The following is a 26116-nucleotide window of genomic DNA, read 5'->3' as shown; positions in this document are numbered from 1 at the left end:
GATATAATTAACTATTTTGTACTGGATTATGTCCTGCTTCTTTATATGTTGAACAGGTTTAATGTAGTGTAACTTAAGTGCAGGCAATGGAGTTAAGCCACCCAAAATAGCTTTAATGCAGTTTAGAACTCTGTGGCTAGGGACAGAAATTACAACACAAACCAGTTTAAGTGATCAGAAACTGGTTCAAATCTGTAACACAACAAAAGATCAGTGCACATAAATCGCTTTCAATATGACCAAAACCAGTTTAAGATAAACCTGGATGGATGTAGTTTCAGCATAACTAATTCAGGTTAAACCAATTTATTGAATTTCTGTCCCGGGATGATTTGCAACTCCCCTGCAAGCCCCCCCCCCCCCCTCCCCCCACAGGGTGAGTGGGTGGGCTAGCTTTGACTCAAGCTGTCTGCTCAAGCTGAGCAGGGAGATATGCTCTAGTGCACCCCGGCTCTTGGCCTGCGCCACTGCAGACATGTGGCTGCATTTCCAGGATCAAAATGTCTGTTCACTTCTTTATTGGTTCAATATACATAGCTTAGACTAACCTGCACAGATTGAATAGATTCAGCCTCAGGTTTTTTTGACTGCCTGTACTTAGCTTCAATATTCACACGTTTTCCCTACAAGTTAATAGTTACTTTGTATCCCTACACATTTAGTGTATTATCATTATCAAACACTTTGTGCAAACTATGCAGTTATTTTGATATATCCAGCATATCATATATCTATACAGATATAGACAAAGGAACTAAGCCATTTTTTTCAAATACATTCTTAGTACATACTTAGGTGTCAAAGAATGGAATTTTCTAAAGTGCTGACAAGCACAATCTCCCTTGACTTCAGGAAGATCCCTCAAATGAATAAATGATTCTAGGATCTAGTCCCAAATGTTGCTCCTATATGCCATTCTATACTGTAATTATTAGCATAATAAGCACAATCAAATTACCGTGGTCTTAAAATATTAAATTTTACTAAATATAATTCCCTCTGTTTCGGCAAATTGTGTTTCCTGATAGAATTTAAGTATTCTGCTCTGTCCTTGTTTAATCTGTAAATTGTTTCAGGGTAGAAATAAATAACTTCAAACAGCTATGTTAAGTATTGCAGACACAGTGTTCTTTTTTAAATATAAAGTTCACATAAACAGATATCAGTTGCATTATCTCTGAATTCATTTATTTGCTTGATGAAAACTATAACCAGGTGTTACCATCTTCTCACAGTAATTTCAGCTATTTTCCTTGAATGAAAATGGCTCACTTGGATGTTTCTGAAAGGCATATCCATGTGGAATTCATAGGATCTCATGTTGTGATGCAGCAGGAAGGCTTGCCAGAAATTGCCTGTTTCAGGCTGATGATGCAAAACTAGACATCTGTTAAATTAACATCTACCTAACATTTTTGCCTTTCAGTCAAATGCATTCAAAAATTTAAATCTTTTTTAGCTGTCAAAACAATCTGTCACAAGATATTTATTTTTTGTACAATGGATTACTTAAAGAAAGCAGCATATGGCTCAGTGAATGGCACCTATACTGCAGCTTTAGACCAGATCTCTACTGTCTACAAATTACTTTAAATTTTACAAACCTTTTGATCACTTTCATATTAAATTAATGCAGCCATACATTTCCTTGGCCTCTTTATAACTTTTGACTCTGTGTTATACAATCTCCCACTCTTTTTTGTGAGTTATCGTTAGGTGTGTATAGAAGTTCAGGCAGCTTGTTGGGGAAGTGCTGTAACTATGGAGCTTTACACAAAGTGCTATGAGTTAGAGCACCATTGGTGGGCAGGGCTCAGAGCCTGACTGCACTGGGCCAGGATAGTTAGCAGGGACACTCCAGCAGCCTCCCAGGAGGCTGCTGTACTGCCCCTCTCCCCAGCAATGGTAAACAGTGGCTGGGGGGAGAGTGGAGGGACTGGTGGGTGCAAGCATTGCAGCAGCAGCAGGTGCTGTCATGCCTGGAGCTGGGTTGGTGGACAAAAACAGAATACCTCTGCTTTACAGACCCAGCCCACTTACAGATTCTGCTTTACAGACCCCTGCTTGGGATCTTGGGGGGAGCTGAGTTGGGCCCACAAGGTAGTGGGGCTCCACTTGCTCCCTCCCCAGCTCCAGGTGTGGCAGCCTCTCACCACTGCCAAGATGCTCACACAGGAGTGCAAGAAGGGAGTTCCCCTTGCTGCTCATTCTCCCACAGCTATCTTTGGAGGGATCTTCCTTCCCTTCCCCCCCCCCCCCACTCCCCACATAAGCACCCTGTGGCTGCTGGAGCTGGGGTGCGGGGGGTGGGGAATGGAGCCACCCCAACCTCACAGGTTCAGCCCCCAAGACTGCAGAAGGGGTAGCTGGGCTGGGCAACAGGGTGGCTCCATTTTCCTCCCCCCCCCCCCCCACTCAGGTCCAGGCACGGCAGCCACAGGGCTACTGTCTTGAAGAGCTTTGTGTGGAGGAAGGTGCCCACCACCATGTGGGCCCAGCCTAGTTACCCCTGCTGAGGTCTTGCGGGGATCTGGGCCTGGCCTGCGAGGCAAGGGTTCTTTGCCCACCCCCCCCACCCCCCCCAGCTTGAGGTGCGGCAGCTATGAGCTATTGCTGTCAAGACACTCGCACAGGCAGCGGGGGCAGAGGAGGGGAAAGGGAGCCCACCCCCACTGTACTGGCCTGGTCTGGCTCCTTCTCCTCCTCCCAGCAGGGCTGGCAGATGGGGCTCCCTTCCCCCACTCCCTGCGTGAGTGTCTTGACAGTGACAGAGGCTGCCATACCTGGAGCTGGGATGCAAAGGAAATGGAGTGCCCCCACCATATGGCCCCCCAGCTACTCTTGCAAGGGTCTTGGGAACTGGGCCAGGCCCACAAGGGAGGGAGCCCTATTTCCAGCCCTTGCCCCAGCTCCAAGTGCAATAGGTTCTGCCACTGTCAAAATGCTCACATGGGGACAGGGAGAAGGGAGCCTTGTTCATCTTCTGGTCCCAGCCCTCCCCCCACCCCTCCACCCTCAAGACCCCAGCAGGGGTAGCACGTGTGGTGCAGGAGGGCTCCCTTCTCCTGGCCTGCCTGACTGGATAGGGAGGAGACAAGAGTTTTTTTGTATACTCTCTGTGACAGCTCTGCAAAGCCATATGGGATGTAGGAGGAATCACCCGAAATTTGAACCCTCACCAGGCATCTGAACACAGGTTTCCTAAGGCACTCTGCTTGTACATCAGATGAGGGTTACATTTTTGTGTGATCAGCCATGTTAAAAGCGCTCTGTAGTCATGAACATTTGTTGTGTTAAGACTACAGAGCGCTTTTGGGGGCTTCATTGCATGAATAATGTAAACTACTATACCCACCTTTAGGGTCTGCCTGCCTTTTAAACTCTAAACTTTTGCCCTATGTGAATAGGAAGATAAATATAAATACTCGCATAACACAATGGGAATTGTTCCTTCATTCACTTCTGTGGAAGGCTATCAGAAAAAAGTTTATTTTTTTAGTTTACTCTTTGGTCTTGTCTCTATAGATTATGATAAGGAAAGACCAAAACAAAGAGCCTTTAAAGCAATACAGGGTGGCATAATGTTGAATTGATTTGATTCTTTATTTAAAAAAAAAGAAAAAAAAGAAATGTTATTTCATTCCATTGCAGTGTGACTTGCCCAGTGCATTTTTACTCAGCCTTTAAATGACAGGCCAGTTCTAGAATCCCTGCTCAGACCAGTGACTTCGGTGGAAGTTTTGACTGAGTAAAAACTGAAAGTACAGTCCTGGAAGTCTGTAGTACTATTACTATTGAAATAAATAGGACCAGGATTTAAAGCTGTGTGTGGAATCTAAGATCAAGTCCTGAACTTGTTTACTTTTTCTAAGTAATAAAAACAATAACATTGCACTGGCTGAACTTCTTACTTATTTTGGAGATGGAATTATTTAGTATATATCGTTTTTTGTATTCTGTTCTTGATTTATATATGCTTTGAAAAAAGGATGGGGGATTTTTTTGTTAGGCTCATAGCACATAACAGGCATGTGTGAATGTGCGATATCCTGCTCTGGGGATAGCCTGTAGCTTTGTAGGCTGGTGAAGATTGGAAGTACTGAGGATGTGACACACTTCACCTCTGGGGAGACAAGAAAAGTGTCACCCACACCAGTGTAGCCCTTCAGGGAGCATCCCTTATTTGTTCATTCACAAAGTTGCTTCAGTTTTAGTTTCAAAGCAGGGAGAACGCTGTAGAAAAAACCTTGCAATAAAACACTGCATTTCATTAGTTATTAATAGAAATTTCTCAAGTGCCCCAAAAGGAATCTCTAGGCTTGCATGTCAGTGTGATATTTTCAGAGAGAGACAGCATGTGAACACTGAGAATATATGGGAGTATACATTCTATATGTTCATACAAGTGAACATATAGAAACTGTTCACTTAAATGCTACTTTTATCTTGGACTTGCTATGTAATTTTAGTAATTTTGGTGCCATATTTTAGTATGTTTAAAATTGTAACTTGCTTTACAATATAGCCAGATTTCAAATTATGAGTATAGTTTTCACTACTAATTGTATACCTCAATATATGTGTGTTATTTAAAAATTTATTATTTTTAAAAGACAATTACAGTTTTTATTTATTCCCTTTTCTAACGTATTTGGGTTATGCCACTGAAACAATTTTTAACTGTCCAAAAGATCCCCAAAATAATCAAGACTACTTTTGCATCCATTTTGCCAGTAAAGCCTTAGTTAAGTAAAATAAACTGTACAGGTCTCAGAGAAAGACAGTTATTACTATGCATTGCATTTTAAACTGGCAGAAATCATTTATGCTCCACTGGTTTCATTAGACCTATACTGATTTTCACCTGTTAGTGTTTTAGTTGGGTTTTTTTAAAGCAAAATACCGATATAATAATTTTACTTAAACATAAAATGTCCTAGTGTTAAAGTCTGATATATTAGTCTTCCAAGTGTAAAGGCAAATACTGCTGTTCTCTTTGTTAGGACTGGATATCTACTTTCTACCATAATAAAGTTCCATTTTCTAGTTTTGTAAGGACCTAAGATATTGGACTTTTAAACCTATGGCATTTTTGGATATCAAAGATTTATCACTGGGCAAGTGATGAGTGTTATCCTTCTTGGGTCTCAGGTAAGTTGTGGTTTTGGGCAAAATACTATAGCCTTAGGGAACATACCTTTAGGGCACATGAAAATCCTACATTTAGATCAACCTAACTAAAATTAAATTGATCTCAATGTCATGTAGGCATTCACAGGCCTTAAATTGTCCTAAAAATGATGTGCGCCTAATCTCAATTAGTTCACCTTGAGAGGTAAAATAACCTTAAATCTGCCTGGGTTAACTCAGTCTAAAACAGGCTAACCAGTAACACCTGCATGTATTCACAGCAAAACCCTGGGGCTCAGAAAGCCCCAGCCCTGGGGCTGTGCTATTTTAAACCCTCTGTGGACCCACCGTGCTCCCTCCAGACCTCTCAGGTCCTCCCCTCCAAACTTACTTACCTCGTGCTGCCCAGACAAATCCCTGAATGTGGCAGAACGTAACTTAGGTTTAGGCAGCTCAAAGTAAACCATGTAATCTGAGTCGGATTATTTGAACGCTTGTTTGCACCCTAAACTGTACTAGAGTTTCAGCAATATTTCAGAACTTCCCCTTAGGAACAACAAATATATATTTTAGCAATTTTTCCAATATTATTTCATAAAAGCAAAATTATTCAGTAGTAAACTGTCTTAATAAATGAAAAGAGACAGTTATTACTGTTATTACAATGTGATGGAGACCACAGTTGTATCGTTACCTTGGTGTTGCACTTCAGGGCCTAATTCTGATATAGGCTAATTGACTGAAATGGAATTTCTTCTAATTTCCAGTCTGATTTTTGCGCTTTTCTATGATGGTAAGAACAAAGTTGTTAGAAAAATAGTATTTAGGAACAGAGATAACAATTCCGAGGGCAAAGATTTAAAGACAGTCTGAAACAGAAGAAATTAATATTAGATTATTTTTTAAGAACTTCCCTGCTTTTCCATTGTTTCACCTCTTATCTTTTTTTCCACTGTTCTCACGAGGCAGATGTTGGGGAGTATTGTGCAATGAGACCAAAAATGTTCTTTCAAATAATTATTTCATGGTTTTGTTTTCAGTATTTTGTCTTTCAGCTGCCCAATAAAGCATCTTGTCAATGATTAACTCCCTGGGTGTATTTATACTGTTCAGATAAAACCTTGTGCAGTAAAGCTCCAGGTACAGTCAGAGCTTTACCTATTACCTATTTACAAGGTTATTCTTGTGCACCTGGCATTAATCATCATCATCACCACTAGGAATATGGTCATATTATTGGTTTGTGTTGGATAATAAGGAGTTAATTTAGTCACATAATCATAATGAGTAACTTAGAAGGTCTGTATAAATGTTAGTTATTAAAACCTCAATAGCCCCTTGAGATAGGATAAGTATCATCAACACTATGTACAAATGGAAACTGGAGCACGTAGAAGTTACTTAACTCTCCCAAGTTCCTACAATGAAGCAGAGCCGGAAATGACATTAGAATTTGGACAATAAAGCCTTCGAGTCCTGCACTTGGTGTGTAGGACAGATTACTGTCCAACTGCTGAATGGACTAGCTTAAGTTAAATGCTTTTTAAAATATTTACTTTCTACATTTATAACTCATGCAGAGATTAGCTTTCTATGATGGCCTTTAAGTTTATGGATATATTTGTGTGTGTGAATAAAAGAATTTACATTTTTGCACCTAAGATGAATTGGGAAGCATACATTAGCATTCAAGACACCTAGCCACCTCTTTTTACACACAAATCAAATTACAAATCAAAACATTGTTTGGAAAACAAAGCTGGGCTAACCCCTAATTAAAACATCATACCCCAAATGTCAGGGAAACTTAATGTTTTGGGGTTTTTTTATAATGATCATGCTACCATACCAAATGTTATTTTTGTGTGAAACACTGCTGTGTTCATAGGCATTAACACTGTGAGGGATCTGAATTCTGAAAGATATCCTGCATGTACAGTATAATTTTTGGTTCCTTGTCTGGCTGCTGGACAACATATGGAATCATTATCCACTTAATACTTCAGGTAGATGCAGCCTCTCTTTCTACTCAGTGATTGTTGATATGGGAGTAGGTAGCATCTGCCACCTGTAAGCACAGATTGAAAAGAGGAAGTCAAGTCAGAGCTTTCTCATTCCCACCATCCCCAAGAGGTAATTTTTACGTTATTATCCAGAATAATAAGTCTCCTCCTAGAATAATTACATTTCAGTGTCTCAGTACATTAATGAACAGACTCAAACATGCCAATCAAGGCCTATCTGTGCATTAATGTATAGTACCTTTAGAACCTGGAAGATATGCATGCTATTGGTCTCAGGAATGTACATATAAAAATGTGAAAGACATCACTGGAGAAAACTGGAGATTTCATGGGAGTTCTGTGTGACAGGTCCATAAACATTGCTGAAATTAAGGCCTGTGACATTAAATCAAAATATTGAAGTAGCTCCTAGTGGTCAAAGAGTGAAAAACAGGGAACAAAATTGTCTTATTTTATTTTCATTCTCATGCATTGTTCTTGTGATTTAGTACTGATACTTTATATCCTGGTCTCCTTTGGTTATTCGGGTTCCTAGCCAGTTTTTCCATTTCATCTGTTCCTTTTCAGATGAATTGGATAAAAATTGGATAACAGGAAAATTGGATTTTAATGAGATACTTTATTTCTTTCTCACTGAGAGTTTCCAATTCTTCTTGGTTTTGTGTCAGATATAGAATAAATTCCAACTTTGAATCCAACAACGATAAATTTAATTAATTTAGCGCAGTCTTAGATATCTGAAATTATTATTCAGGGATAAAACCCCCTGTGATATATTGGCTTTGTTTAAATGGATTTAATTTGTTTTATTCCAACATACTTGCCATTTAACCACATACTGTACAGTCTTATTTGTGAACACATTGCTATCAGCAGCCAGGTTGTGTTAATTTTACTTTTTATGCATGAGCAGATCTCACAGCCTACACCTGAGTTTTGAAAAAGAAAAAAATGTCTATTTCTTCAGGCATCTACAGCAGCAGTGTCAAGCTGATGACTGTGGCTAGACAGAATTGCCATTAGTGTTAGCCCTTTGGCATCTCTCTTTTTTTTTTTTTTTAATCACTGAGTCCTCTTGAGCTAGTCAGGTATTCCTTGCACATCACAACAGCAACTGGTATCCAAAGGATCTTGCTGCTCTCCATCTCTCCTTTCTAGATCTCTCTCTCAGTCCAGATGTTGTCAGTTCCAGTTTATATCAAACATTGCTCTTCTCTCTTAAGCTTTCCTTGGATGGAGGATTCTGGGAATCATACTGTAGTCCTTAGCCTTTTGGATCCTGCTTCAGTATACCATGGAACACTTTTCTTGGCATCCCAATTATATCTGCTTTCATCTAACTTGATGGACAGTGGAATAATGGACTAATGATAATGAGATAATGATAATGAGATGATAATCTGTCATCTCTGGAGCTTACCCACTTTGTTTGCTCCTCCATTGTAGAATCTATAGTATTTTTTCACATCCTCTAGTCTAGACAATAAACTGATGTTGGCCTTTAATGTGATACTGTAGAAAAACAGAAGGACAGCAGGTTTGTATATCCACTTATCTTTCCTTCTCCTGTGTGAAGGCAGTGGCTCTAAATAAATATCTTTTTTGCCTGAAGGGTCACCTCCTTCCCCAGTTTAAGACCATCTTTGAAGAAAGTAAAGGACATCTTTCATCTTTGAAGAAAGAGGTAGCTTGTCCCAGTTCCTCCAGATCACTGCTGCAGCAGAAAGCAGCACAGGGGCACTGCAACATTCTCCTGCAGTTGCTGCTGGCTCAGGGGCCAAAGGCTGAGGCAATCCCTTGGGAACTGGAGCCTGCAATTATAGCTGATTTTAGGGAATTGCTGGCTCCTTAGTCCAATTTAGACACTAACCAAGTGGGTACCAAGGGGCTGTTTCACAGGAGTGCCACATTGTCCCTGACTCCCCTCCATCCCCCTCCACTAGCCCCACCCTCCCTGTGAGTTGGGCCAGGTGTTTCTTGGCAGAAAATCAGTCTGTGCCACTAGGTTAGAAGGGAGGTGGCTCTAGCTCCAGCAAGCCTGGGCTCCCTTGGCCATGACTTTCACTCCCTTCCAGGAGCTGTTGAGGGAGTGTGGGAGCCCACAGAACTTTCTAGGTAAGGGGAGGGGCAAGGCAGGGTAGTGACTATGCTTATCCCATCTGTGAAAAGCATGTGTAGCTGCCTCTGGGGTGCTGGACCTTTCACAGGCTGGGACATATCATGCACTGCCCCTCTTCTCCTGTGGGAAGTGGAATAGCTTCCCTACACCAGAAGGCTGGCGGCTGTTCTCCATAGGGAGTTGAGGGAGTGGTTCTGAACTGGTGCTTTGCTGGGCCAGTGGCAGCATAGTCCCACAAAGAGGTAGGGTCCGGTTTGAGTAAGCTCTTCTTTCTCAAAACTTCCTCCTAACATGGAGACAAGCCAGACAAGGAGAAACTACAAATCCCTTCGCACCTAAGCAACCTGCACAAGAATCTCCTTCTCCAAGTCCTGCAAAACAGATTACCTCATTCCCAGGGGGTGAAAACATTCTTAAAGAGAGGTTTTAATCATTGAGAAAATCCCATTTTAAAGTGTGAATTAAAATCTGTAACTTGGTGTGCAAAGTTAAACAAAAACTATGTGTTCTGTTTTTTGGCTCTTTGTTATTTGTCTGTATGGCTTGTGTCATGTGTTGACTGAATTAAAGATTGGAAGGTACAGTAAAAGTAGAATAACCTCACTGGCAACAGAAACTAGAGAGAGACATTACACTGAGTGTGACGGGGTCAAATCTCCCAGGCCCGTTCACAGTACTAGCCCACCCTCCTGTCTAGTCTCATCTGCCACGCCTTTGATATAAAGTAAACTGGTGTTACAATAAGTGGGAGGCTACCCATTTTAAGACCCCAATGTCTAGGGGTATACACATGACTCCAACCTGTCCTTATCATGTCCCATGCCTCACAGACGTCATCCTTGAGCTGCTGTTTGCTTTGGCTCAAGGCCGTGCCAAACTCAACCACTTGCTAAGCCTCACACATTCCTCCTTTCTCTCCACCACAGCAGGCCTCACCGGGTTTCTCACATGCCACCCACTCTGACTGGGCCTCTCACACACTGCCCCACATAGGGCCACACTCAGCCTGCCCTGCTCCCTTGAGCATCTCCCATAGGCCATCAGGCTTGCCTACTCGCACTCCTTTGCTGGCCCTGGTGCAACCTCTTGGGCTTCTCCCATGACCTTCATCTTAATGGGGACCAGCCAATGCACCTGGCCCTGGATTAAGCTCTGACCCAGGCCACTCTCTGGGCAACTCATAACTCTCGCTCTTTGATTAGGGCCAATTGCTTGGCCTAAGGCCCACCTGCAGCCTCAAGCATCCAAGGACTTATCTAGGCCTAACTGCCTCCTTCCTGGGGCCTCTACACATGCTCCCTCTCTGAGCTCTCTGGGATCTCAACTCATTCACCCTATGGGCACTCTGCCAATCTCTGGCTTCTAACCCCATGCACTCCACCCCTTCACTGGGGTACCTACTCTGCCCCCTCACTGGGCCCATACTCTGCCCCTATACTGGGGTCTCAAGGTCTTACACCTTCATGGGCTCAGATGCCTCTGTCTAGGTGTCCCTGGACCTACTACTCACTCATCCTCATAGTCTTACATCCTCATGGGCTCAGCTGCCTCTGCCTAGGCATGCCTAGCCCACTGCTTCCAAGGTCTTACATCCCTACAGGCTCAGGTGCCTCTGCCTGCCTGGCCCCATTACTTTCTGGTCTTCATGACCCACTGAATGGCCTTTCTGAAGGACTGTCCCACCACAGACAGCTCCACCAGACCACCCTTCCCCAGCAGGGTGCAGTTTCCAGTCATGCCCATCTAGCTCCCATATTGCGGCTCCTGTATGCTGTCCTTGGGCTCTCTCTCTCATTGGGTCCAGCTCTCACTCTGGTCCCATTCCAGTCTTATAACAGCCTGCATGGTGGCTGACGTCTACCCTTTTTGGCTGTGATTCCCTGCCATCAGAGGGACCTTCATCCCTTATAAACTCTGGCCCCTCCTCCAGGGTAGATGGGGTGCCAGATAGTGCACAGTGGCCCTGGCCTGCCCCTCGCATTGGGCTTCATTGTCCTTTGGCCCTGGTCCTCTTGCATTGACCCATGTGAAGGATCAGAGAGTCAACCTAGCAGCTGCTGATGCCCATACTCCAGAGAGGGGTCCTTCCTGGGTCCCACCAGAGAGCCCTCTTCTACTCCGGGACTTGCCTGCCCCCCTTGTAGGCCTACCAGCTATTAGCCCCATGTCTAGACTGGGCCTTGTTCTAACTAGGCTGAAACCTTCTTCCTGGGGCTCTGGACCCCACAGGGTGTGAAGGAACCTCCTGCCATCCCCATAGTTCCTCCGTTACCAGCAAGGTGTTTCATGAGCAGCAGCTCAGCTAGGTGTTGTTGCTCCTTTGGCTGCTTGCAGCAAACTGCCTAAGCTTAGTGAGCCAGGATCTAAAATGGCCACCTCATCAGGGCTGGCCTGCACCTGCCGGCTGTCTGCTGTCAGCACTTAGTGACAGAGGACCAAAGGTGCTTCATCACACACCTTTCCCCTTAAAATGGTTACCCGGGAGCGGGGAATCTTCCTAATACTCACCATGCAGTCTTCTCTGTAGCCTGCAGCAGCACAGTAAGTGGTGATCACCCCAATTGTGCTCCGCCATATGAGCCATAAGGAAGTGCATCATTTCCTTTCCTCAGTTTGATCCTGCAGCCAAACTCAGATATTATAAAATAATTTGTGGTATAATGCAAATCCATTTTTGTGTGGGTTGAAGAGGGCACAGCCATTAGCAAAGACTTGTTCTAACCACTCACTTCTTTAATGCTTATTATAATCCCAAATTTCTGATACTATCTTATATAATCTAATAAGTAGCAGTATAACTTGCTGTTCTTATGTCTGCAGTTTTAATTTTGTGATCCAGTAGATTAGAAATGGGAAATTTATTTCCTCCCACATACACACTGTCTTTATTTTTTGTTGTCATACCTACCAACAACAGAGCAGTTACTGCAGTGTCACAGTCTTTAGGAAGAAAGAATGATAGCAAAGATCCTGAATACAACTAGAAAATGTTTTTACATTACTTTTTTGCTATCCCCATGATATTTAATGGGAAGGGGGAAGTCTGGTTCCTAAGTAAGAGCAGTCCCAATATTAATTTCCCAAGTAGAGGTGTATCGATATATCAATCAATATTGGATTAGCACTGATGAAAGGAAAATTGACATTACTGGCAATTGGCTTTTTTTGGCTGGTATAGCTGATAATGTCATTGATAAATGACACATGCACAAAGTCAGGAATGCAGCCTGGCAGCTTAGAGAGAAGCATCTGACCAGTAAGTCTGTGGGGGGTAAGGGCCATGGGGTGGTAGATCAAGGCCCCCACAGTGAAGGAAAGACTGGTGTTGGGGCAGGGTAGGACAGCATGTGGGGGGTGGTGGCAGTGCTGGGAGGAGGGTTATAGGGTGGGCTATAGCCACCCCAAGCACCCCTCCCAGCACGCTGCTGCCCACCCTACCCCCACCCACTCTCGGCGCAGCCCTGGCCCAGTCCCCCCCCCACCAGGAAGAGACCAGCTCAGCCCCTGGTCCTAAGCCTACACCAGACAGACCACCCTCATCCTGTGCACAAATCTGAGGGTCACATGTCCCTCGTGCCTCCCCTGGGGGTGCATGTAGCAGCAGGAACCGCTTCCCATGCCCCCTGGATTAGCCACCCACAGCTCCATCCCATGCCCCACCCTGGATCAGCAGCACCTGCCCCATCCCCAGGCCTATTCCCTCCCTCACTATGGGGGCCTCGATCTCCCTCCCCATGCCCCTTCTCTCCCCAGTGTCCCTTCCCACCCCCACCCCCCAGACTTACCGGCCAGTCTCTGCTCTCCAAGTTGCCAGGCTGCATATTGGCTATTGGATCAGTATCAGCTGATATGGCTGGTTAATAATTGGCCAGTGGTATTGTACAAAAACATCTTTATTAGCACACCACTAATAACCATACTCTAACCATTGTTTTCTTCTGGCCTTGCCCTCTATTTTATTCTATGAAGTAGGCAACAAGTAACACAGGCAACCTCTGTGTGTGGCATGCAACAGATCAGGACAGAGAGCATAGCAGTAACTCAGTAGGGAGCACAGAGCAAGGAGCAGAAAGCAGAGGACCAGTCCAGTGTGGGTAGGGAGCAGGAAGCAGAGCAGCAGATCAAGGAAGGAGTACAGGGCAGGGTGTAGAAAGCAGAGCAGCACTTCAGGTAGGGGGATGGGATTTGAGTGGTACTCAGCAAGGGTGTGGAGTTTAATTTGTAGCATGCCTGCCTAAGAGGTTGGCTCCCACTGCTCTGGCATACAGTGACATTGTACCAGTATGGTAGCCAAACATTTCTCTATACTAGGAAAATTCTACAAGCAACTTTGGAAGTACTGAAGAATGTTGCAGCACCAAAGTATAGTGCAAAACTGCCTTTCTGTAACTGAGTATTGGGTATATCATCTTCAGGTTTTGAGGGAAAGATTGATTCTCTTTCTTCCTGTGTTCTTGCTCTCTTTTTTAACATAAGGATTTTGGTCTAGATTATATTAAGGCCCCGGGTATGTTTAGGTTTGCATGTATGCACGTGCCGTGTATCTAAAAGGCCATCAATCTTCATGAAGAGTGATTGAGACAATGGTGAACCCAAAGAAAACATTAAAGTAATTGTGGAGTTGAGGATGGTATCGTGCTTTATTCCTATTGGGTGCATTTTCATGACATGCTAAATGCACAGTAGACTAATTTTACTGCACTTTAGCGCATCATGGCAAAAGCATTAGCATTACTAAAAAGGCATGCGTCAATGCCCCTGCACAGTAGTGCTGGTTACCACGCATTGTGTTAGAACCTGTTATTACAGGTACAAAACTTAATTCGCAGTAACTACGGTGCATAAATTCATGTGTAGATGTGCCAACTGTGACCTGAATTTAGCAGAAACCAGTTAACACATCATTGTTAAGAGTAGCTGATTTTTCTGTAGGCAAGATTATATTTACATCTTTTGTAATTAAGATAAAGGAGGAAAATACCTTTTTTCACTGCAAATTTTGAAGCATGTATTTAATGTTAAATGAGCTAAAACATATACTAGTTCTGGAACAAACAAAATACTTGATTATATCATTATTTTTGTCTTGGAATATGAATGATTCCTATTTCCATTAAGGCTTTTGCTTCTTATAGTAGAAGGACTAGTTGCTGCTATAGTGTGAAAGACTTTAAAAAGTTATGGATTTCTCTTGACCTGATCATCAGTGTTGGTATACTTAATTACATTATTTCAGAGAGACTCCTTATATGAATAAACACACAGGTGAATAAGGGTTTTCTGGATTAGACATTTAGTTCTCTTTATATTTATGTATGTTGTGTGTCCACTGCTTGCATCATATTTAATTTATAAAATGCTATGGGGAGTAGATTGTGCCTTAGTCTATATTTCTACAGTACCTTGGAGGGTGGGGCTCTATCCTAACTGGGGGCCTCTATCTAGTTGCTGCTGTAATATAAATAATAAACACAGGAATTATATTTAAGAATATATTAGATACTTAAATAGTATAGTGCTATTTGAAGAGTGACAGATTAACCTTTTTCATAACTAAAGCTATATTCCTAGAACAGATGCATCAAACCTTTTCATATTTAACCCATAAATATACTTCAACCCAAAGGAAAGAAAAGATAGATCCAATTCTATGCATGCATGTTTGTTTACCACATTCTTAAGCATATTTCTAACTTTATGAATATGAGAAGTCTTATGTTATGTAAAATCATTTTCAAAAAGAAAAGCCATGCTTAAGGATACTTTTTAATCTGCCTCTCACTTCCTTTCCTCCTATGTACAGACTAGCCCAAATGTGTGGTTTAAATTACACATGGAACTGAAATTGACACCTGTCCATTAGAAACAGAATTGAGACTGATGACCTATTTAGCATAGATATCAATGGGTCTATCTAGGATGATTTAGGGTCTTACCTTTTAGAGTATTGAATTTGTGACTTAAAATAATTTGTCTGGATGTGAAGTCCATGAAGTGTCCTGCCTCCCTACTTTTTATGGACTTATGAGTTTTTGGTCTTTATTATATTGAGACTAGTGCAATAGTCCTTACTCATTGCATGTTCAGGACTTGCATGCTATGTAAACATGTCCAAGGAAGTTTTTTTAGTGAATACCAGAACATAACATAGGCCCTGAAATTGTAATAAACAAATATTATGCATGACAATAGTTTGGTGAGAATTAGTTAAAATAAACCATGGGAGGCACTTTTTAAAAATTTATAATATAACATGGTTCATCATACTTTTCTGCATGAGTTTATGTCAGTTGATATATGTTCACTAATGTTACTTCCAATGGGAAGTTGCAACGTTCAACATATGGCAATAGAATCTAATGAATAAAAGAGTGATGACAAATATCATAGATTTAAAGCATCCTCATCAACATCAGTTAGTGAGTCATTCATATTACTTTGACTTCACATCTTTTCCCGCTAGTATTAAAGAAATCTTGGAACAATGAGAAATATTGTAATGGTACCATATTTTATTATTACTCTGGGCCAAATTCTTTATCTTTTACTTGCAACAATCATCCTGTTAGTCAGCAACATACTGCCCATCAGTGAATGCTGCAAGATGGTAAGATTGTTTCTTAAATGGATTTTAGATTTCCATTTTGGATCTGAACCTGTTCACATTAAAGTCTATAAACTCAAAATAGCTGCAGGGGAAAATGCTTAACTTAAAACTCAGTTATTTTTATTTCCTTTCATGAATTTATTTTTGGCTAACAATGCCTACCTCTTATCTTGAGTTTTCATCAGTAGATTTCAAAGCATGTTACAAGCAGATCATTATCATAACCAGGTTATAAATGGGGAAATTGAGGCACAGAGCCAGTAAGTGTTTAAAAAAAAAAAAAGCAAACCTTCTAATAGAGAAACGAAGAAGATGGAGACCACAGGAGGTGGAAAAAATAGCCTATTTAGTAGGTGGAGCGTATATAAGATTTTCTTTCATCGAGACTAGGGCCCGTAAATGTCATACTCTTGGTGTTGCGCCTTAAGACAAGCACTCCCCAGGATATTTATTTGTTGTACCTCCATTACATTATACAGTGTCATTCATCTCTCTTTTTAGCAGCTTTCAGAGATTTTTAGGTACTCAGCATCTGAAATTACACTGTTTTGTCCCAGATTTAACAAATAACAGTCAAATTATTGTAAAAGAGAGCTTGCCGATAAGTAAGGTTTTGAATTGCTTCTCTGATTGTCACAGGAAAGAATGTCAGAAAATGGCAGCTTCTGCAGCAAACAGGTTAGCTGCAAAAATATTAAAAATAAAAACTGGAACACTGAATTTCTTTGCTTATGAATATGTCTGAAACTGAATTTACTGTAAAGCTTCTGCTCTGCTGCCTGTAGATTTACAGTGTTGGAAAACATTCAAAATAACCACCAAATAGTTCATGAATGCCTGTATTTTCCTGAGAAGAAGGGATATTGTATTCTCTGTCATCCAGTTTCAGAGGACACAGAATCTATCTGTTGACAAAAGAAATTAATTTTGTAAAGAAAACAAAAATGCATTTTTAACTGTTGTTTATTGTTTGTTTAGTTTTGGACATCCCGAGTTACTTTCTGCAGACGTTTATTAAGGAAAACCCTGCCTTAAAACTCACGTCTTACTATTTTCATCTTACTGTCTTACTTACCTGTGCACATATTTTGTAGCTGCAAAGCATGTTTTTATCCAAATAGCATGCAAATTAATTTTTATTTTGATTGGTTGAATTATCTCTAATAGTTTAAGTAATTTACTTTATTATAATATATTCAAGATTCCCCCCACCTTGAAACAGTCTTAGAAAACTACAGGCAAAATTTTCAGTGAAAGATAAACAATTTTGTACTAAAAGTGACTTTGTGAAAAGTATTTTGCTTTCTGTGAGGTTCTGTACTTTTGTATCAAATATGTAGGATGTCAGATATGTAAATATGGCACACTTCTTTTATCATACATATTTGCTCTTGCAGATTGCTAAAGTGTTATTTCATGGTTGTATGAAGTCATAGATTTCAGATTCGATCATGTGATGTTCTAAGTGCCGAGATTTCCCATGGTGTGCTCAGTATCTCAGAGGTTTAGGTTTTAATGCAGTCCGTTAGATTTATTTGTGACATATTATTGTCATATTTTTGTACTATACAAGTTTTTCCCATATGGTGGAGATCGAGATAAAAGGATGCTTTACTACTGATATGTCAGGCAGGGCCAGCTGTAGGGAAAATGGTGCCCTGGGTGAACTTGTATTTGGCGACACACCCACCTCCCCATGTCAGCAACGCTGCCGCAAGCAGAATCAGAGGCAAAGGCAGGCAGGGGCATGGGGCACAGTTTGCAAGGAGGTGGAGCAGCATGGTGTGCCAGGTGGGCAGGCACTGCTGCTGTGCAGAAGCAAGGTGGATGGACTAGAGCAGACGCCACTCTGCCTGCATGTGCCCAGCCCAACTGTTCCTGAGCAGTTGTTGGAAGTGAGGGGAAGGCTAGGCTGGGCACCACTCCTCCTGCCTGGGGTGGGGATCAGTTGTGGAAGAACAGGGTGGGGAGTGAACACTACTGTGAGCACGGACTGCTCACACATGTGTGCGTGTGTTTGGTGCACCCCTGACCATGGCTTCCTGGGGGGGGGTCAATCAGTGTTGCCCACCCCTAAGGCTAACTATGATATCAGGACTCTTCAATGGAATTGTAACTACCTGTGCACAGTCCGGATCCATAAAGATTTGATATTAGCCACAGTCTCCCAGCAACAGGGTCCCTTGCATACCCAGGGGTAGGAGATCACAGTAGTACTCCACAGCTGCCAGGATTCAGAGTCCTGAAGCTGCAGGGCACTTCTGGGACCCAGCATCCACAACTGCCAGATTCTGCTGGGGCCAGGACTCCGCTTAGCTGTGGGACTTCTGGCCTCATCTATGCCATTTGCAGCTGGGACTGAGAGTCCTGAAGCTGAGAGACTCTCAGTCCTGGCTTCAACTGTGGTACAGCCAGGATCAAGAGTTCCATCAGCCAGGGTCTACCAGCTGCAGGCTTCCAGTTCACAGGGACTGTCTACATGTACAAATTAAAGCTGGATAGAAACCAGTTATAAAGTTACTATACATTTTCAAGCAATAACTTTACAGCTGGTTGGACCTTCTTAAGGCACCAAAATTAATGTACACTTGTAGCCAATTTAAATTTATTGTGCAATTAACTGGGTAATTGTGCAATATATATCACTTTTAGAGGGGGGCCTGTTGTACATGTTTTTGATATTCCAAAACAGCCAGAATCAAAGTTCATTGAATCTAGCTGGACTTTTTTGATCCAATCTGCCATCGTTGAAACAGGTCCCAGATGAGTCAAAGATATCTAGATACAGAACTGTGCTACTACTTCTACTTGTTAAAAAACCCATATAGACCAACTACAGCTCCACACATGCCCCTTTCCTTCCTCTGCCCTGACTTTAAAACACAAGCCATGAGAAATATAAGTAGGCAATATGCATAATGAAGCAATGCCTCTTTTGTCAATTTGGATCTGAGAAAATTACAGCTATGGCTACTGAATATTCTAGGTTTGGAAGCAGGTGGGAATTAAGAGTGAAGTGCCTCATAGTGCTACTTTTACTTTTGTTGTTTGTTTGTTTGTTTGTTTGTTTGTTTGTTTTTATAGCGTGTACCTATGCCGAGTCTGAGGCTTGAATTTGGCTCAAATATGAATGCATGACTGCATGTAGCTTTGTTAACATGCATCACCTCAAGTTTGCATACTGTCACGTTTTATTGATGTTCCACTTAAATCATGATACAATGTTGTGATACCCCATATGCTGAGCAATACTGGGAGTGCATTTTCTAAAGCAGATCATTTGACATCACTGAAACAGCGAATCTGTGATAACTGGAAGAAGATGTGGGTGAATGTCAGTGAAGTTAATGCTAGTAAATCTTCCTTTACTCTTGGGAAATTAAATGTTTTGTGAGTCTAAAATCTTCCATGGTTCAAGTAAGTTTGAGGTTGCAAATCACAGCATCAGCATTTTCTTTTTGGCTGTTGAAATCCTAGAATAGAAGCAAATAAGGAAAAGGCTTGGATTTGCAAAGCAAGTACAGAAGGAGGAAACAGGAGGTCTTCCTCTTTAATGTTAAACTTGACTTATAATTGGCTTGTGTTAGGTAATGCTGAGAGAAAGCTTTGATTAGTTGTTTTCCCTGGAGCTATGAAAACTTACACAAGAGTTGGGTCACAAATCAGTTATTTACATCTCCATGCAAAATGCCATTACAAGTAAATTTTGCTTTGTAATAGTTATTCTAATGTACTGTAGAATGGCTTCTGCATGCTTCTTTACTAATCCTTGGTAAGGTTTAACTAGAATCATATTTAAGAGAAGCAAAAGAAAATTTTGCATTTATGTCTGTATAGTTGTAGACCTTTCAAATGTCTTCAGCCAATTTGTACTTTGTTAAAAGAATTAAGTATTTGGAAGATTAAATAACCAATAGTTGGCCATTTAAGCCATTTTTGGAGTAATAGCTTCAAGCTGCATGGTCACTTGAATAGCCCCTGATTTAACAAGGTTTTTAAGCATTCTTAGTTTCAGGAGCATAAATTCACAGATAAACACACAGAGGAAGCTCTTCTGACAAGGACATAAGATCAAGTTTTTAAAGGTACACATTAACACAAATGGTGGTTAGGAACCTAAATCTGGCACACGTTTACTTTCTGTTATGTTATCTCTACACAACATAATTTCTTTCTATGATCCTCCTGTTTTCCTCCTCCTTTCCCCTTCTCATTTCTTTCCTTCTTCTATATCATATTTCCTGTTTGTCATCATCTTTGAGCATCCTCACCTTCCTGACCCCTGTTATGGCTGTTTTCTAGAGCAAGTATCAAACTTGCTTGCCCCCAGGCCAGATCTGGATAGCAGTTTACTTCTGTGAAATCTGAGGTATGGAGCCCAATTGGGGATGTGTCAGTGGCAACATTGGGAGTTAATATAGCTGTCACTCACCACTTGTGACCAACATGTTCCCCCAGTAGTGCTCTGTACCCCAGATATCAGTGGTGGGCCCCCACCCTTGAATTCCTGACCCCTCTAGGAGCACTGTTGGTCAGATGACAGACCACACATTGACACCCTTTCTGTAGAGCAGTGGTGTTCAACCTTTTTTTCATTTGAAGACTCCTAAAAAATTTCAAATGGAGGTACCAGACCCCTTTGGAAATTTTGAATAGAGGTGTGGATCCCATTGAATTGTGAGTATTCACATATTTTTGATTGATCATAGTAATTTTTCACAGATCCTGTAGATATAGTCTGCAGACCCCCATGAGTCTGTGTACCACAGTTTGAAACCACTGTTCTAGAGGATATATCCTCAGTCTGTCTTCCTTGCATCACCACAGACGTATTCAGCTAGTCCTACAGTCTCTTACCCTTACCTACATGCATGCAGTCTGCACATCAAAACTAAAGAACTTCCCTCAACGTCCTCCACCACTTACAACTTGCTGTGGAAGTTGAAGCTGACACTGGAAAAAGGACCTCTATGGGATAGAAAAAATAAACCAATAAAATACCAGGAAGACTGAAGAGGTCACTATTCTTGGGTATGTTCCTATAGAAGCGGAACAGTGGGAAGTTATTCTTGCAGGACATCAGCATTACTCTCTTGTCTTAAGGCCTACAGACAGGGAGCTAAAGTGATAGAACTGCTTATGTGCAGTCCATGTGGTTATTTTGTTGGCCACAGTGAAGTTCATTTGGTACTTGCTTCAATTTTCAGTCTGCCTTCACTGTTTCTATATTTAGGTTGTTGGTATTGCTAATTTAAAGTGTTTAAAAAAAATTAGGTAGGCTTAGAGATCATGAGCTTGTTTTATTTTGTTTTTATTTTTAACAATAGTCTTCTGATTTTAGAGCCACAAGAGTTGATGTTTTCAAGATTCCTCCACAAGCATCAGGACTAGAGTTCTTAGTTTTGTGTTGTTATTTAAACTTAAGCTGAGGTATTCATGCAGTAAGACACTAAGGCTTTAAGCAAAACACTAAATATTGTAAAATGGATTATGTTGAAATTATATTTGGGAATACTGAATACTGAACACTTACGTGGCCCTTGCCACTGTAGCATTTGAGCTTCTCATAAATGTTAATAAAATGATACAGCCATATCGTTAACAGCCACCACAGCTCTCTGGTCAGAAAGAATTTTACAGTTTGGAAAAACTGAAGTGTGCAGAGAATAAGGGTCTGATTCCTGAAAGTATTTAGACACCTTAAGATGCAGATAAGCACCTAATGGGATTTTTAAAAGTGACAGGTTTGCCTGATCTGCTTAGGTGGTTTCAGAGGTCCTATTAAATGTCTGTCTGCCCCATACCATGCTTCAAAACCAGGTCACAAGTGACTTGTCTAAGTCTTTATCAAATTAATATTGGACCCAGAGCTCCCAAGTCCAAGTTTGTTGATCCCATTCTTCCTGCCTTTCAGTAGAGGCAAGACACTAAACCCTTGAGTGAGAGAAGTTGTAGCAAGGACAAGACTTATTTCCCTGCGGATTTGTCAACTTTCCCACTGCCTGGCCATCTTCCTAGTGCAACAACATTCTGCCTCTAAACTAGTGTAAGCTTGATATTCAGGGAACGTGCCTGAATTACAATTGAGTAATTACCCATCAGCCCCAGTCAGTCTTGCCCTTAACTTGAAAGCAACATAAAGGCAGACGATCAAATAAGTGGGTGTAATATGATAGAAGTGGGGATAAAAAGCTGATCTTACATGACCGTGAATCCTACTTACATAAGAATATAGCAACAGAGTTTCAAAATTTAATTTAAAATTCTAAATTTCATTCTAAAGCCAAGTTCTTAATCAGATTTTCCAGTCCTAAATCTGATCCCATCCCATGTCTGATTGACTTCTTTGACACTATTAGTCCTAGATCATGTTTCCTACTTTCTCTTCCCCCTGTAACTTCATGTGAGGTAATAGCATGAGCAGAGGAAAACGTCTGTAATATCTGCTCTTTAAAACACAAATTCAGCAGTACTAATGTTTTTTGTTACTATGCAAACTCAGTTATCAACAGTAAGCATTTGTTCAGTCTTTTGTTTACCAGTGGCAGTTGTTAGGAGTTATAAGTAGAGTTCCATCTGCCAGTTAAACTAGATTGTAAATTGCAATAGAAATTAGCAACTCACATTTTTCTATCCAGATGATTATGTAAAGTAAATTGCACATAAATGTATCCCTAGAAGAATAAAAAAGGAAAAAAAAGCACAGGTATACTGCACACATGTATGCCAATCAGGCAAAAACAGGCACACATTGCGATTATCTCAGCTTTTGAACGTGGAAGAGACAAGAATGTGTTGCTAAATGAGAGAGGCAGTATGTCATGCTCACTGAGATAAAAACAGAAGCTGCCAGACACTTTGGTTTTATTCTAGGAATCTTTGCTTGAAAACTCCCCTATTTTTTTCTCCATGCTTATTCTCTTTCACATTCTTCCTCACGTTCTCTCTCTCTCTCTCTCTTTCTCATTGCTGTCTCGATCCCTCTCTTATTGTTCTCTCTCTCTTTTCCTGTCTTTGATGCACATACGTTGTCACATTTCATTGACTCTCCCCTCTTCTCTGTTCTTACACTCACGCCTAGTGGTGCTTTAGCCAGAGCTTGCAGCCTCTCAGGCGAGTTTTAGTCATGTGTGAAGCTCAGTTTGATCGAGCGCTCCTTTTCTGCCTTTTCGCTCTTGCAAAAGATTAAAAGGTGGCGTCACATTGCTCCCCTGCTCCTTCCCGCAGGAGGGACTTAAAAGGGACAACAAAAACTAATCACTATCAATAAGCATTTTCTTGCAAAAAAGGGACTTAGCTGTGCAATTTGAGGCTGGTGGTGAGGATTGGGAAGGCTAGAGGATGCTTCATACTGCTAACAAGGGAAGGAAGCCTTCAACTGAGGCAGGTAAGAAGTGTCTGAATACGAGTGTTTTATAGAGTGGCTTAGTTAAATTGGTCGATTTTCATTTTTTGTAACTGAGGAAAACATTTTCAGCAAAGGGCAGAAAGGATATTGTATTGTATCAGCTTCCATTTGTTTACAATACGAAGTACCTGGAATAATTGTGATGAATTAGAATATGCTGTAAATTCAATTGCAAATGCTTATGTACAGAAGCTGAATTTACACTGAATGATTTTCCTTCTGTTTTATTTTAATGCATAGGAGAATAAAAATTGAAGATTTTGTGAAAGCTGGACTTTGCATAAGGTTAAATTCAGTGTTGAAGAAACCTCAGGGTGCTCTTCACTGTTTAATTCAGGCTCTTAGTCTTGCAATCTTGCAGGTGCCTGACATTCTATAATTTGTTTGTAATAACTGAACTCACAATTAATTATAATTATTTACCATTTGGGGTTTAGAGTAAAACCTAGTATGGAGTTTAGGTCTAGGTGAGTGTGATTTGTTTGCCTGGCATTCATCAGATGAATAGCTATACCCTTTTAGACATACTGTAAAACCTATTTCATGTTTATGTTTTGTGAATTGAGATTAAGTACCATACTGGATGAAATATGTGACTAAAACTCATAAACTGCATCCATGTTTAGTAAAGCAATCGCCAAATTAGAATAATGGATTTATGTCAGTTGTCAAATGGAGTTAACTCTGAAAGTGCTGTCTACAAGTGCACCTGGATTACAATAAAGGGCTTTCTGTTTAACAGCTATTGAGAGGGGCTAATTATCAGGCAAACATCTGAACTTTGGTCTAGAGACTTAGAAATACAATTTTATAGCTTATTGTGTTTTAGGTCTTCAGAAACTTGGCTTATTTTATGTAAACATATGTGGGGTGAAAAGGGAGTATATGGCTAAAAATAATGTAATAAAAAAATATGTTACTTAAATGTTTCCTTCATTTACAAAAAAATGTTTATCTGTGGGGTCCTTGTTTCCAGTACTCATTGATTTCTACCCCTCCCCAAGTACCTCCTCTGTTCTCTGGTATTCTATAATTATTTTCAGGCTGAGCAAGCGAAGACTTAAATAGGAAGGAAAGAATTCTAGAAACAGCAAGGGTATTCTGTGTTTGTCCATTGCAATGTAAAGAGTGAAAGAATACCTTACTATAGGCAGGCCTTTATTGGTGATTAAAATAAAAAAAACAAAAATACAATGATCAGAATCCATTTAACATCTGTACATAAATGTCTGTTTGTAAGAGTACGCTAGAAAACTAATCTGCCTCTTGAAGGGGAGATACGGAAAGATAACTTCAATGGGCTTGTACACAGAAAATATTATTTATAGCATTGTTGACCTACAAATAGACTCACTTATACAATTAGTTGACAAAATTCTTTATAATCATGCAACTTTGCAGTAATGATTCAATCCTCCACTCAGATACAGGGGTTCACATTGCTTCATATCTTATAAAAATCAGCGACAACTCTTTATGCGTACATTCACAGTAGCTGATTTTACAAGATAGGCAGTGACAAGCCACCACATATTTGAGCAGGATCAAGCCCCTAGGGAGGTCTAGTCTCCCGTTGATGGACCAAAATTATGTGCCTTACTTCCTTTACCTTCAGTGGGAGTCATCCATATGTATTCCCCAACATCTGAAGGAATGAACATAACTACCAAGAACATAGGGAAAAACCCCACTAAATTAGGAAAAAACAAAACAAACAAAAAACCCAGAACTTTTAAAAAATAGATTTATAGAGGGCATCTCTGCCTTCCAAGTTCTGTTTAACTTATTGTAGTTTCAAACTTTGCAATGAGTGAGACCATAGCGGCATTTTATTTTTCTTCCAAAATTTTAAGTTTTTTCAGCTGAAACTATGTAGAAGCTTCAAACCTGCATAACCATATGTCACATCAGACTCAACTATGCTTATTATTGCTGAATTGAAAGGGAGGGGGTAGTTTTTTTATATCACAACTTTGAAAAAATCTATTTCTTGGTCTTTTAAAACAGTGGATTTCATGCTGTCTTAATGATGTTAATAAAATAAAAGCTAAGCCTTCATAATAGGTGAACTTTCCAGATTATTTAGTCATTTATAACATGCTTGTTACTAAAAGGCAGATCTGGGAGGTCAAAGGCGATCTAACTTTGGCAGCTTGAGACCAGAATGCAGCAATAGAGGCTCTGTTTAAGACTGAATTACAGGTCATTTATCTCACATTTTGGCAGTTGCTAACTCTGCCCTACTAAATGTTAACTGTGTGATTAATATAAATAGCAGCATTTTACTGATGTTCCAGTAGATGTTGCTGGAGAGCAAAGTAAAGATCATTTTTCTAGGGGAAAAAAGGCAGTGGAATTATAAAAGCAAAGGCAAAAATCTTAAACAATACTAATATTGTTTATGTTGGTGGTTGATTGATTAATAATATGAGGCAATTATATTTTACACCATTTTATAGGACTTCTTAAGATGAAAACGTATTACAATTATTACACTTGTCAGATGCATTATAGGTTTGTTAGCTATTTAAAATAGTAAAATAATTTATTGCATGTTACTGTTCAGGACATCATATTGCAGAATATTAAAACACTAGTTTTCTCAGAGGAACGCCTGGAAGAGAATTTCCTTAGTTTTTTTTAATCATTCACAGTATTAAAATATTCACGGATGCCAGTGCATAATGAAATTAAAAGCATACCATCTCAGAACGAGTACAGTTTCAGTTCACTGAAGCTGCTTTCTTATTGAATGTTAAATGCTTAAATAAATCAACATGTAGAACAGTTGAAAAGATTGCAGGTTTGCCAGAAAGGGTCTATCATTT

The 26116-nt window shown here is 40.6% G+C and overlaps 1 protein-coding gene across 11 annotated transcripts in view; it reads left to right on the top strand.

The window, feature by feature from the left end:
* TENM2 (teneurin transmembrane protein 2) overlaps positions 1-26116 on the top strand; it is a 2247577-nt gene that overhangs the window by 1619264 nt on the left and 602197 nt on the right. Inside the window, exon 1 of one of the 11 annotated variants that reach the window (XM_019487158.2) lies at positions 22966-23267. The exons of the other annotated variants lie outside the window; for them this stretch is intronic. Coding sequence (XP_019342703.2) covers positions 23222-23267 — 46 coding nt within the window. The 5' untranslated portion in view covers positions 22966-23221. Of the gene's footprint in view, positions 1-22965; positions 23268-26116 lie in introns of those variants that run through there. 11 annotated transcript variants of the gene reach the window in all.

The sequence above is a fragment of the Alligator mississippiensis genome, chromosome 9, assembly GCF_030867095.1.
Source record: "Alligator mississippiensis isolate rAllMis1 chromosome 9, rAllMis1, whole genome shotgun sequence".
NCBI classification, from domain to species: Eukaryota; Metazoa; Chordata; order Crocodylia; family Alligatoridae; genus Alligator; species Alligator mississippiensis.
This window is presented reverse-complemented; position numbering and strand designations above follow the sequence as displayed.